This window comes from Podarcis erhardii, assembly GCF_964252035.2.
Source record: "Podarcis erhardii genome assembly, chromosome: 1".
Taxonomy (NCBI): Eukaryota; Metazoa; Chordata; class Lepidosauria; order Squamata; family Lacertidae; genus Podarcis; species Podarcis erhardii.
This window is the reverse complement of record NC_138497.1, coordinates 71,476,485-71,490,247: the sequence shown is the minus strand read 5'-3', so window position 1 is coordinate 71,490,247 and position 13,763 is coordinate 71,476,485. Positions and strand designations below refer to the sequence as shown.

Here is a 13,763-nt window from a genome sequence, read left to right as displayed (position 1 = left end):
GAGACCATGGCCCTGCAGGATCTGATTTCTTTCCGCAGGGCCTGTAAGACAGAGTTGTTCCGCCTAGCCTTTGGCTTGGAGCCAATTTGATTCCCTCCCTCCCTCTCTTTTTTTTTCTTTTCCTTCTCCTCCTGTGATGAGGCTACATTTTAATATTTTAATGTTCCATTATTTTAATGTTGTATTTTATTTTTGTTTTTAAGTTGTAATCATTCACCTTGTTTTTATTATTGCTTGTAAGCCGCTCTGAGCCCGGCCTTGGCTGGGGAGGGCGGGGTATAAATAAAAAAATATTATTATTATTATACTTTTGATTCAGCAGAAGCCTGTTAATGGAAGAGGAGGGAGAGGATTTTTTTTGCTTATTCTTCCCCTGTGGTCTTTCCCACCTTGTTCTGGAGCATTCCCCAACACTAAGGTTACCAGATTTTTTTCAGTGAATCCGGGGACACTTTTCAACTTCAATGGATTTTTGTGATTTGTAAATCCGGGGACTGTCCCTGGTAAATGGGGACGTCTGGTAACCTTACCTAACACCCTGGAGCTGATTTGGGAGGGGGTCATTGGGAAATGCAGAGGGGAGGAAGAATTAGCAAAAAGGGGGGGGAGCCCTTCCTCCCCTTTTTTCCCTAGAGGCAGCATTTGGTGGATCAAAAGTTATTATAGAATTGCAAAAGCACCAACTGGATTCTACCTAAAGATTTGTTTCATTTTGTTAAGAAAAGGGCATATGTACACCTCATTGTTTGTGGTTATGGAGACTACATGGGGAGGGGGAGGTGAAGATCAGAAAGGCAGCTAACCCCCAAAACCCCCCTGGTACATGTAATTGTCTCATTTAACTTGCAGCAGTGGAGACTGAAGGGCTGGCAGTTCCAAAGATAAGATAGGTACACCACCGACCATCCTTTCAGTGCATTATTCAAGTACTGTACTGTACAATATTCAATAGCTTTAATACTTGCCTTCACAGGCCATTTCTATCTAATACAAAACAACAGTCAATGAACACTATACTAATGAGCCACCCCCCATTTGTATAATAATAATAATAATAATAAGAATAATAAGTGATAAGAAACTATGCTACTGTGCAAGCAAAACACGCTATGAGAAGCAGGCTGACAGATGCCCAATTCTTGTGCCTAAAATGAGATTAAATAGAAGACACACCTTAAGTTTTGGTATGAATTCAACATAATGTAGCTTAACAGATGCAGGGCTCCGTGTCTGTGTCATACACACTTTGGAGTATTTTGGATTTGCTTCATGATCTCACTCTGCTTAAATGTGGGACTGAAATGGAAATAGGGGAAATAATTAGTGCGCATGAGATGGGAATTTTAATTAGGTTGCTCATAAAGCCCCAATTAGCAGAGGACAGGTAAGTTGTATGGAAAATGCTCAAAGCCACAGTGATCAGAGACTCTTGCAAGCCTTGGCAGATTAGTTGTGCACAATGACATTCATGCTAGCTGAAAAATAACAAAGAAAGCAAAAGGCTGCAGTAAGAGGGAATATGAATGAGAAACAAAAAACACTCTGCTTAACACTTTTGATTTTGGAGTATTAACAGATATTTATTGTCTGCCAGGGAGATTGCTGCGTTACAGGACTAGGCTATTTAATTTTTAATTAAAAGGAAATATATGTCAGCCTTTTATTTTAAATCCTTTTAAAATTATTCTGACCGAAGAGACTATCTTCTGATGCTTTCTTGTTAGTTAGGCTCAATTGATAGATGGATTTTGTTTTTAACAAGTGCAGGGGTTTGGCGCATTGGGGTGGGGGAGAGGAGGTATTCATTGTATCAATCATGAAATCTGGACAGTTCACTTTTAATGTAGGAAATGCCAGAAGGCTTAGGCAACCAATTAGCATCCTAATTGAAGCAGCCCTTGATAAAAATGGTTTTCAAGAAGGGTTGGGAATTGGACCCTTAGCTATAAAATTGCTTTTGACCCATTTTTCAAAAGAGTGATTTAAAATAAGGCCAACTACCTGTGCGCTTGACCCTTGCCTGTCTTGACTGCTCAAAGTAGCATGAGGTGGTCTGGAACAACTGGTAAGCAGACTGACTGATATCTCCCTAGACGAATTCAAAATTCCAGAAAGCCTTAAGCAGGTTTAAGCAGGTTGATACTAGACCTTTATTGATGAATCCTTTAGGATAGTGGTTCCCAATTAGTTAAGTACTGCGGACCCCCCCCCCCCCCCGTTTTTCAAAAACCAAGCCATGGACCCTCAATTTTTGAAAATTTTGATATTTCTATGGTAGTTATTGTTATGTGAATGCTGCACGGATCCCCTGGGATCCGCAGACCACCAATTCGGAACCACTGCTTTAGGAAACAAACCACACTTTACCTGCTGCTCATTCTTTTTGTATCTTTAAAGGTTATTAGGCTTGGTTGTTCTTTGTTTTTAAGATGAAACCTTTTGCTTTTTAAAAAACATTACTGTGTGTACGCCAGTGGTGGTACATGCACATGCCCATTTGATTGAATCCCAAAGTAGTCTGTTGCTGCTAAATAAATGTTATTTGTTTAGCTATTTGTTTATTTAAGCGGTGTCTAAAAAAGGAAGGAAGAAAAAGAAACAATGAACACCCCCCCAGGCATGCTCAAATTGTTTGTTGTGGAAAAAAGTAACAAGAATGCTAAGCTAGAAAAGCCTGAGTGAGGGGGGAGAAAAGGGTTTTCAACATATTCTAAAAGCCCACAATTGCAAGAGCTTGGCATAATTCAAGATAGAGAACTGGTGCAGCAACATTGAAGGCCCTGTTGCAGACAAAAAATTGTGGCAGGCCAGAAATATATGAGTTGTGATGTGGATGCTTATGTTTTAGCTGTTCATTTGCTACATCCTTTGTCTTTGCTCTGCTTTTCATGAGATTATTCTGTCCAGGTGTGAATGATTTTCTTCTATTTGGAACAAGAGTTTGGTGCTCTAATGTGCTGGACTGCAGTTGAGAAAACGACACAAAAATGTAAAGAACTGCCTGCATAGTTACCAGCAATCCTGTAGGCAGTGAATTACACATACTTCCTGAATTTGTCAATCGTTGATGTTGATAGTTACTCTAAGCAATGTGAGAATCAAATCAATGACAAATGAACAAGTCTGTGGTTCTGTTATCTGAAGTGAGTACTGTACATTGTTGCACAAAGACATTGTTATTGTGGTGCAGGTCAGGGAGAATTAAATACAACCCAACTTTTTGGGTAGAGGCTATGGAAAACCCACAAAGACTATCACCAGGCTAGTATGCGATGAATCTGAAAGAAAATGATACAAGGGCAGACACATTTAATTGTGTCTACATTGATGTTTGTAGTAACACTGTAAGCTCTTAAGACCAAGATGATAAAGCCTGGCCTCTTTCTAAACTTCCAGATTACAGCCCTGCAACTACTATTTCCTTCTGAATGCTAGGCTGTGGCAGACAGAAATAAAATTCTGTGTTGCATTGTCTGTCTTAACCTTGCCCTATTCTGAGAATTATTTGAGGTACCGTGGTACCTCGGGTTACATACGCTTCAGGTTACATATGCTTCAGGTTGCAGACTCTGCTAACCCAGAAATAGTACCTCGGGTTAAGAACTTTGCTTCAGGATGAGAACAGAAATTGTGCTCCGGCGGCGTGGCAGCAGTGGTAGGCCCCATTAGCTAAAGTGGTACTTCAGGTTAAGAACAGTTTCAGGTTAAGAACAGACCCCAGGACGAATTAAGTTCTTAACCCGAGGTACCACTGTATTTAAAATCAGAAGACCATAGGATCCATGATGGTATCAGTGGGATGTGAAAGTGCCTTAAAATTTAACAGATTGCTTGAAGAATTTGTTTGCAAACATGAAATAAAATCTCTCCCTCTCTCTGAACTTTTGGGCTAATTGAACTGGTGCAAGTGTTTGCATTGTTTTAATACTGGGAGAGTGTTTTATGTACAAAAGGAACAGTAGCACGCAGCCAGGATGAGTGGCTTTTTCTGGCAGCAGAGTTTGTTGTACTAGAGGGACAAGAATCAAAGGTGTTCACAGAACAAAGTGCTAGTTGATAGTGGGAGAGAGAAAGAAGACTGGTAGTACCTCTTACAGGCATTTCTGGTATGGTAACTATTTAAGTCTGCCTTTTAATCCTCATTACCATCTTCTCTTCTTACCCTTTCTGTTATATGGCTGCATTTGGATTCACCGCCACTCCATTTGCACAACAGAACTTCCCCTTTGCCTCCTACAGTGTTGCGTATTTCTGTGTTTTTATATCATAAACTGCCCTGTGATCCTCAGATAGTAAAAATAGAAATATCCTCAAAATCTGCTCCAGAGGATGAGTCCCACTACATGAACAGAATGCTGCTCACACAGCAATGTCCAGGTTGTAGCTGCTAAACATGCAGCCATGCCTGTTTTTTTCTGACGTTAACTGTAAGAACACCCATGCTGGATAAGTGTGAAAGGAATACAGTATTAGAAAAAGGCACAGAAGCACTAGCATTAGAAAAAGGAAAATTAACACAATATTTTCTAAGTCTGAATGCGTTCTTAATGGGGTTGCAAATGTTTTCCCCTTGAAGCAATTAACATGGAAATGAGCAATAAACGTCCACTAGATTTCTGAAAGCGGCTTTGACATGTTGTGAAAGCTCAAAACTAATGCAGAGATTAACAGGAGAAGCAGAACAAACTGTCACGTGAAGGCAGCCATAGTTGATTGGGAACAATCCCCAAAGATCTGACTTTTTGAGATAAGGAAAGGGAGAGAAGGGAAATGCACTGGAAAACATGGGAGAACATTCCTTTTGACACATCACCATCTAACCTCCCCACAAACAAATCAGAATGGATACTCATGAAGCAGTCCATGCCTGCTCTTACTCTGAACGAATCTGGATGAATGTTCACGAAGGAAAGGGTCACACCTCAGCGCTACAGCATGCAGAAGGTCCCTGGTGCAACCCACAGCATCTCCAGGTAGAGACAGGAGAGACCATTCCAGACCCTCCAAGTGTCCCTATTATGCAGGGACGATGACCCTGATTTAAAGAAGCCATCCCGATTTCTGATTTGATCCCAGAATGTCCTGCTTTTCCTTGATATGTCCCTGTTTTCATTGGAGAAATGTTAGAGGGTGTGGAGTTATCCAACCCCCGAGCTGTCTGAAGGCAATCCTGTAAAGGGAAGTTTCTTAAATGTTTAATGTTGTATGGTGTTTTTATAAATGTTGGAGACTGCCCAGAGTGGCTGGGGCAGCTCAGTAAGGTGTGTGGGGTATAAAGATGCTCGGGTTGCGAACGTGATCTGTGCGGAAGGCATGTTTGCAACCCGCAGCATTCGCAACCCGCAGCACCGTGTCTGCGCACGCGTGGGTTGTGATTCGGCACTTCTGTGCATGTGCAAAGTATGATTTAGCGCTTCTGTGCATGTGTGAGCACCAAAACCTGGAAGTAACCTGTTCCGGTACTTCCGGGTTTGGCACGGTGCGCAACCTGAAAACGTGCAACTTGAAGCGTTTGTAACCCAGTGTATGACTCTAGTAGAATTATCATTAAGGAATGGGACGTCGCTATTTTCATCAGAGAAATGTTGGAGGGTAATGCTGTTCCTGCGTCTGAAACCCTGGAAATCCACTGCCTGCTAGTGAGGACAATCCTGAACTAGATGGACAGATGGCCTGACTCGGTAGAAGCCAGCTTCCTACGTCGTCCTGTGGCGCCTCAAAGATGAACGTGTTATTGGTTGTGGTGTGTTTGTTTATTTACATAGCTGTCAACTTTTCCCTTTTCTTGCGAGGAATCCTATTCGGAATAAGGGAATTACCCTTAAAAAAAGGGAAACGTCGACAGCTATGGTTTATTTATCTACAGTATTTATTTTGGAGGGGCCTCCTTCAGCTCAGGAGAGCATTGTGAATCCCGAAAACGCCCCAACTTCTTTATCCCTTGGCCTCCGCCTCGCGCGCGCCCTTTCCAAGCCCCCGCCGCCGGCTCCCCCCATCTCTTCTCCGGCCCGCTCTCCCCCCCCCCCCCCCCGCTTCTAAGATGCGCGCGCCTACACTGGCCTCGGAACCCTCCTGGCGACAGGGCGCGCGCGGCGCGCAGGACCCCTTCAGGGCCACGCCGACGGCCGAGGCGGGGAACTCCGGAGGCCGGAGGGAGGGCGGGCGCTGGCGAAGGAGGGAGGGAGGGAGGGAGGGAGGCGTTTTGGAGGCGGCCGGCCCGGCTGCCGCCGCCGCGTCCAGAGAACATGCAATGCAGTGCAGTGTAGCGCAGTGGCCGCGCCTGGGCGCTGCTGGGGCAAGGCGGGCGTCTCTTTTCGGCTCTGTGTACAAACGCGCGGGCTGACCCTGATTGGCTGAAGGAAGGCAACAACGGCCGGGACGCGGGCTCGGAGGTCGCCAGAGTCGCCGCGGCTTCTCCCGCCTCCTGCTCCTCCTCGCGTGTCTCTCGTGAGCGACTCGCCGACCAGCCGCTGCTGAAAGGGACGGTGGCCAGGGGCGCCTCCCGCTCCCTCAGCCGCCGCCGCGCGCGACCCTCGCGCGGAAAATGCTGCCTCCGCTCTTCGGAGCCCCGCTTGGATAATTCCTCCCCATGTACTTGACCTCGCCGCCGCCGCCGCCGCCGCCGCTCCTTAGGCCGGGTAAAGGATGCTGCCCTGGCCGGTGGGGGGCTGTGACCAGGGGATCCGCGCCCGCCCGCTCGCCTCCCGTCCCGGCCCTGGGGACTGCTGCCCCTGCCTCGGCTGCTAGCTCCTTCGGCGAGCGATGACTTCGAAGCACCAGGCGGACTGGATCCCTTACAGGTAGGGCGCCCGGGCGGGGGCTCTGCTGCGGGCGCCCCCTGCACCAAAGTGGGCAGGAGGTCCAGCAGGGGAGCAGCCCCGTCTGCAGCAAAGTTGTTGCCCTTTCAAAGAAAAGAAAAGAAAAGAAAGGGAAGGAAATTGAGGGGTGCTCTGCCTTGTTTTCACGAACCAGGTTAGCCCGCGATCATTTTGGGGAGTGGAGGACGGCAGATCGTGTTGTTTAGGGAGGTTGCTAGGAAGGAAGCGCCTCATTGTAGGATAACAGGCTTCCTGAATGAATGAAAGTCGCGCACAGCCATTCTGTTTTACGATCTTGGTATTTTGCAGGCATGAGCGCTGTGCTTCTGAAATCTCTTTCTTTGAAAACATGAGATCCAGATAGGCAAAACTATGTCGAAGGCAATTGCTCACCCCCTTCTTGGATTAGGGGGTGTGCTAATAAAACTTCTTTTTAAGACCAAAACAGGAGGTGAGCTGCATTGCTGTCTTTGTATGATAGCAACACTGATTTTTCTTTTTGGTAGTGTTTCAGGTTTATGATAACTAACTCAAATTCTAGGGTGGGCAAGGGCATTCCTTCCTCTATTCTTCTGTTGCCCTGGTTTCTCTCAAGTTATTAACAGGAGTGACTTATGTACTGGGGTAGAGTGATATCTCAGACTTATCCATTGAAATCCACTCTTTATGTTTTGTTCTGGTCTTCAAATTTAGCTGGGCACTTTAAGGACATATTTATAAATTTTAAACTGTTGCAATATTCCCAACAGCTGTGAAAATGCTTTTTATTTTTTGTAACTCTTCAGTATGAAATCTTATTTGTTTTGGTACACGTGGAACACTTACAGCTTATAAAGACAGCCTTGACTTTAATGCAAAATCCTTCTTCATCATTTGCCATGAAATGCAGGTGCCAGCTCCTGTTTTGTACCTGGAGTTCACTTCTGCTCTGTTAATAGTGCCTTCTTGACGAGATTTCACTAGAGGCTCATTCCTACTCTTAAATCACTTCCATGTGCAATTGCATGAAACCTGTATGTACTTTCACAAGTGATTAATGCACAGGTGCCTTTCGTGCCATGTGTATCATTGGCAGTAAGCCACTGCAATTCATGGCTCTCCACAAATTGCACATGGGTTACATGACATTACCTATTATGTGGAAGTGATCTCTGTTCACTGCAGAGTGGAACTAGCTTCCAAATACAGTGGTACCTCGGGTTACAGACGCTTCAGGTTACAGACTCCGCTAACCCAGAAATAGTACCTCGGGTTAAGAACTTTGCTTCAGGATGAGAACAGAAATTGCACGGCGGCGGCAGCGGGAAGCCCCATTAGCTAAAGTAGTACCTTGGGTTAAGAATACTTTCAGGTTAAGAACGGACCTCCAGAACGAATTAAGTTCTTAACCCGAGGTACCACTGTATAGGGCAAAGAACAAGGAACTTAGCTGTCCACGCAGGGCATTTTGTCTTGTATGAAGCAGCCCTTACTGGATGAATAGAAGCACAGATCATGAACCTATTAAATAAAAAGGTGAAGTTGGAGAAGGAATTGGGGAAATTTTGCTGAGAGATAGGCAGCCAGGGTTTTACATGTTTGCTTGATTTTGTTTTTAAAGTCTGTTTTTGCAACTTTGGTGCATAAATTGATTGGGGGAGGGGATAGTGCAGTAGTTTCTTGCATAAGGCATCTCAAATATTTCTCCTCCCCTTCCTCTTGCCCTCCTCTTGTCTATCCATTTCCCCTTACAGGATACACACAGCGTGGACTGTGCAGCAGCTTGGCAGTCAGTGTTAGCTGCTCTCCCATATTCTCCTGCTGCCGCTCTTGCTGCCATGGAGAAGAGCAGGGATCGCCATGGCAGCACCAGCTGCTGTTGCCTGTCATTGGCTCCTTGGTTGCCATAAGCTACCAAAGCCTCTTTCTGGGGAAGTTTGTGCGTCAAACTGTGGGGGGCATTGCCTGTCACTCTGGGCTAGATCCCCTGTTTCTCTTGCCTGCTAATGAAGCAGGGAAAGTAACAGGGCTTTAGGGGAGCTATAGACAAGGAGCAGAGTGGCAAGGGCTTGAAGATCTTTGTTTGTGCCGGGAATCCAGTAGTAGTTTGAAGTTGATAAAAGTTGAGAGTACAGTTTTGATGGACACAGGATTATGTTGGTAGCTTAGTTTAGAAGGTTAAGTTTATATTTGCTTCATTGCAGCATTGCATTTGATTTCCTGTGAAGTGGGATTTCTAGGTTTGTCTGAACAGTTTGGTTATAGGAGGGACATACACCATTTGTAAACCTCTGTAATATTTTTAATGACTTTGTGGCAGGGGTCAGCAAACTTTTTCAGCAGGGGGCTGGTCCACTGTCCCTAAGACCTTGTTGGGGGCTGGACTATATTTTGAAAAAATAATAATGAACAAATGCCTGTGCCCTACAAATAACCCAGAGATGCATTTTAAATAAAAGCACACATTCTACTCATGTAAAAACACACTGATTCCTGGACTGTCCACGGGCCAGATTTAGAAGGTGATTGGGACACATCCAGCCCCCAGGCTTTTGTTTGCCTACCCATGCTTTGTGGCTTATAAATAAAATGGTATTTTGTCTCTCTTTTTTGTAATGAAAGAAAATTTGTAATTAGATAACTCCTTGGGCTGTCGATGTTTGTTTTTAAAACACATACTTGCCAGATGCGTCATGTGGCCATAGTTCTTATGTACTGTTCTGCATGTTCTGATAAGTTTTCAATTGGACTACTGTAATGCACTATTTGTGGGGCTGCCCATGAAGGCAGTATAGAAACTTCATTTGGTCCAGAATACAATGGTCAGGTTGGTGATTGGTAATAGCTGACAGGAGCATTGTTCCACCAATGCTGCAGAAGTTCCACTGGTTGCCAGTTTATTTTAAGGTTAATGTCTGACTTCTGGATCTTATATAGTTCCGTACAGCCTGGGTCAAAGATTCTCCTCTCATGCTCACACTGAGGCCTGATAATCATAGAATCATGGAATTGTAGAGTTGGAAGGGACATCCGGGATTATCTACTCTAAGCACCTGCAGTGCAGGAATATTTCGCCTAACGTACGGCTTGAACCCACGACCCTGAGATTGAGTCTCATGCTCTGCCAACTGATAAATCTTTGCTGCAGGCATCGCCTCCTTCAGAGGCTTGATTGTCTTCCACAATCAATAGTCAGTTCTCTGCTGCCACCCTTAAGCTATGAAATGTTTAATGTAAGGCTGCAAATCACTGCCCACTTACCTATGCATAAGTCCCACTGAACTTAATTTTGCTTACCTTTGTGCAATCATATCTATAGGACTGCACGTCACAGCTTTCCTTCCTAAACAGCTTTTCCTTTCCAAATGTGGGAATGTGGTTTAGACTACGCTCCCTGCTGTTCAGATAATGCTGTTAATTTATTATGTATTTTTCCCCTTGGGTTTTTTAAAATGGCGTTTTCGTTTATTTGTTATTAAAATTGTTTTTTGTTATGGGAACTCATTAGAGTTGGAGAGCAGATTACAAAGTAACAGAGCCTGCAATCCAGTATACACACTTGAAAGTTAGTCCTACTGAACTCAGTGAAGCTTACTTCAAAGTAATAAGCTTTGTATGAGCAGGCTTGTAATATGAAAACACATTTTTTGCACCGATGGCAGGAAAACATACTGAAAATTAAAATTGTCCTGAGGATAACTTGTGTGCATTTCTCCATTTTTCTTTGCTATACTAGGTCTTGTGTGTTTCGTTTAACTTTTTTAAATTAAAAAATACACATTAATGATGTGCATGTTTAATTGAAGGCTGAATCATAACTTTTCTGAACATGCTTTGTATTTCAGTAAAACGTTTCTGTTTGCACAGCAACTTAGAGAAAGTATTTCCCCTCAAGTACTGCACAATTTTATGGGAAACCTTACAGCCATTTTAGTGTTTCCTACAGGGAGAGGATGAACTTTAAATGCATGACAGACAAATTGGTTCACAGCATGTAGTAAAAATAAGCAGGGTATGGCGAAATCAAAGATTGTAACATGCTATTTGCTGTTGCTTTTTGTGAAAAAGGAAATGCATATTGATCTAACACACAAGACCCAGGGCATGGGCTGAAGGCTCAGGATGGAACAGCCTTGCTGAAGTGAATGAGGTTTGGGTCTAGGAAACTCTCTCTGTATGCCACCTTGAGCTCCTTGGGGGAAAGGCAGGATGTAAACAAACATTCCTGCTAACTGGTAGTTGAAAAGTTGTTACAGAATGTCTAAGAATGCAACACCACCACTGACTCTTGGAAAGCATTTTTGTGTGTGTGCAGATCAGGCAGAGAACAAAGAACTCCCAATTGCTTTCTCTCTGTCCTTCTAAAGATTTGCCGAAAGATAATCAGTTGTGGTGGGAATAACAGCTATTCCATCACTCAGGCAACCTATCAACTGATGCCAAGGTTTTGCAGGGGGCTTTGTAATATTGTGCAAGGGAGGCAGTGCTTCATCTTCATTTCCCCGTGAAAAGTAATCCTTTTGTCTTCTCTGCGCTGTGCACATCAAAGAAATGGAGCCTTAAATGAACGTTCTTATTATTTGCTTCTCTTTGATCTCTGTCACTGTCTCTCCCTTTTAAAATGCACATACCTTACAGCATAGTAGCCTGCAGTGGCTTAAAACTAACTCGTCTGAGTGCTTATTTTATGTTATTATACTTTCAGTCCCGAACTCCCTTCACCAATGAAACGTTGACTTTCTTTTTTCATTCTAGTGGATTAAAGGCTGAATTATAGCGGATGCAAACTGTTTATAGGTTTTGATGATTAAGTGGTATATAAATCCTGTTAAATATATATACATATATTTTAAAACAGTTGATGCCTTTAGATGGCTGTGATGAAAAGAAATGCACAGTCAGGGATGGAGTAGGGTAGTTGAGGTCCATGAAGAGCATCTTCTTCCCTCTCTGTGCCTTACCTGAAGTGGCATTTGAAACTGGGTAATTTCAAAAGTGGTCCAAGATTTGCCATTGGGGTCTGCTGCTCAAAGAAAATCAGTTTCCATTCCCAAGCTTTGCAGATGTGCCTAAACGAGGTTCTTTAACTCTAAACCAACATATGCGCTGCAGTAAGTACTGAAAAGTCAGGATGTGTCCCTGGAAGCTCTGTCTTCTGAAATACTTCCTCTGTTAAAAGCCTGCACTGATCCATTAGTGTTGTGGGTGGGCAGGTAACCCACCTGGATAACACTCCCTCAATATATATGGGCTGTGGTGAATGGATGGTTTCTCTAAGACAATTCAGTCCCCCAAATAAGTGCTCTGCAGCCGAGCCTTAATACTACATTAGAATTCCTGCTTGCACAGCAGGAATTACTTCGTTTAACAGCTCTTCAAAGTGTCTGTTGACTGCTTTTTACTGCTTGTGTGATGTATATTGATACTCATAATCTGAAGTCTTCTGAAGCTTAAGACACTAGCACAAGCTCATTGTAGAGGTTGGCATTCTCTGGAGTTTGCATATTAGCTTTGTTTTGACAGCGCATCAAACATGCCTTGAATGAAGCAGCACGGTTGCAGTGCTGACTGTGCAGAACTCCTGCTACAAGAGCACTGAAGAGATAATTCCCTCTGTGGTATCATCATGTCTCAGTAGATCTGGTGCATTTGATTATTTGTTCACATATGGGAAATGGTTTGCACTGTTGAAAATTAGGCTTATATAAAAGTCTTTGCTGGTGGCAGCTAAGAGCAGAAATGTAAAGTGTCATCCTCTGTGTGCGCACAGTATGGGGAAAATAACATGATTGCCTCTCTAAATTTTCAGCAAGGCCTATATAATCTGATTAGCAACATTTAGCACGCTTCATAACAGCAGATGGCGGTGTGTAAAGTAACCTACATATGCAATACCCAAACCATATTATGACGTAGGGGAGGAAAATACATGGATCCTATCTTCAGTGCTCTAGAATAGCTTTACCTGCTTAAGCAGGACATATTTGATTTAAAAAAGAGCAGCATAGCTCAGAAAGGGACTTACAGCAGTTGTTACCTGTTGGTTTGATGTGGCAATGCTACAACTACATCTGAAATAACACAGAACACGTGTGTGTGTGTGTGTGTGTGTGTGTGTGTGTGTGTGTTATGGCTGCACTTTTGCTGAGTAAAATATTGCTCAATATGTATCTCTGTCTAGCCTCCATCCATTCTGACCTTATGGGGGGTGGGAATCAAATCCACCCAAATCCCTATTAGTGTTGGAATCAGAATCATGGTCCTAATTATGAAACTGAGATTAAAAATATGCATACTGAAATTAACAATATACCTATGCAACTTTTAGACTGAATTCAAAGTCTCTGGTTCAGATCTCGCCTCTGCCATCCACTCATTTTTGTGACTTTAGACAAGGCACTCCCTCTATAATCTAGCATTTCCCTACCCTACCTGGAATATGGGATAATGGGAGATAATAATATATTATTGCCTTATAGGGTTGTGTAATGACATCAACTAGAAACAACATGTATATGAAGCTTTTGGCAGCTGTCAACAGGAAATTTGAAGTGAAGTGTGTCAATCTGCAGGTGACACCCAGCTCGATCTCTCTGTTCCATGTAAATCAGAATAGGCAGTAGAGGTGTAAGATGGGCTGGATGTGGGACAAAAAAATGAAGCTGAATCCTGAAAAGACAGGTATTAGTTGTCCCAAGTTCTCACATCTGGGAGGTGGGAACTGCCCTGAATGGGGTTGCAGTTCCCTGGAAGGAGCAGGTTCTCAGTTTAGGGCTACTCCTAGATTCAACACTGTCACTGAAGGCTTGGGTGGCTTCAGGGGCTAGGAATGCCTTTTCTTAGCTATTGCTGGTTCACCAGCTACGGCCCTTTTCAGCAGAGATGACTTGACCACTGCACTCTAGGTTGTTTAAAACTGTTTATAATACTGTGTTTTAATGTTTTAACCCATTCTGGGACGTTAGG

The 13,763-nt window shown here is 43.7% G+C and overlaps 1 protein-coding gene across 4 annotated transcripts in view; it reads left to right on the top strand.

Moving 5' to 3' along the window:
- The window catches only part of TUB (TUB bipartite transcription factor), a 120,661-nt gene that overhangs the window by 53,389 nt on the left and 53,509 nt on the right, over positions 1–13,763 (top strand). Inside the window, exon 1 of one of the 4 annotated variants that reach the window (XM_081841443.1) lies at positions 6,218–6,800. The exons of 2 other annotated variants lie outside the window; for them this stretch is intronic. In XM_081841443.1, the coding sequence (XP_081697569.1) occupies positions 6,763–6,800 (38 nt within the window). In that variant the 5' untranslated portion in view covers positions 6,218–6,762. Of the gene's footprint in view, positions 1–6,217; positions 6,801–13,763 lie in introns of those variants that run through there. One more of the 4 variants, XM_081841440.1, reaches the window with a different exon arrangement.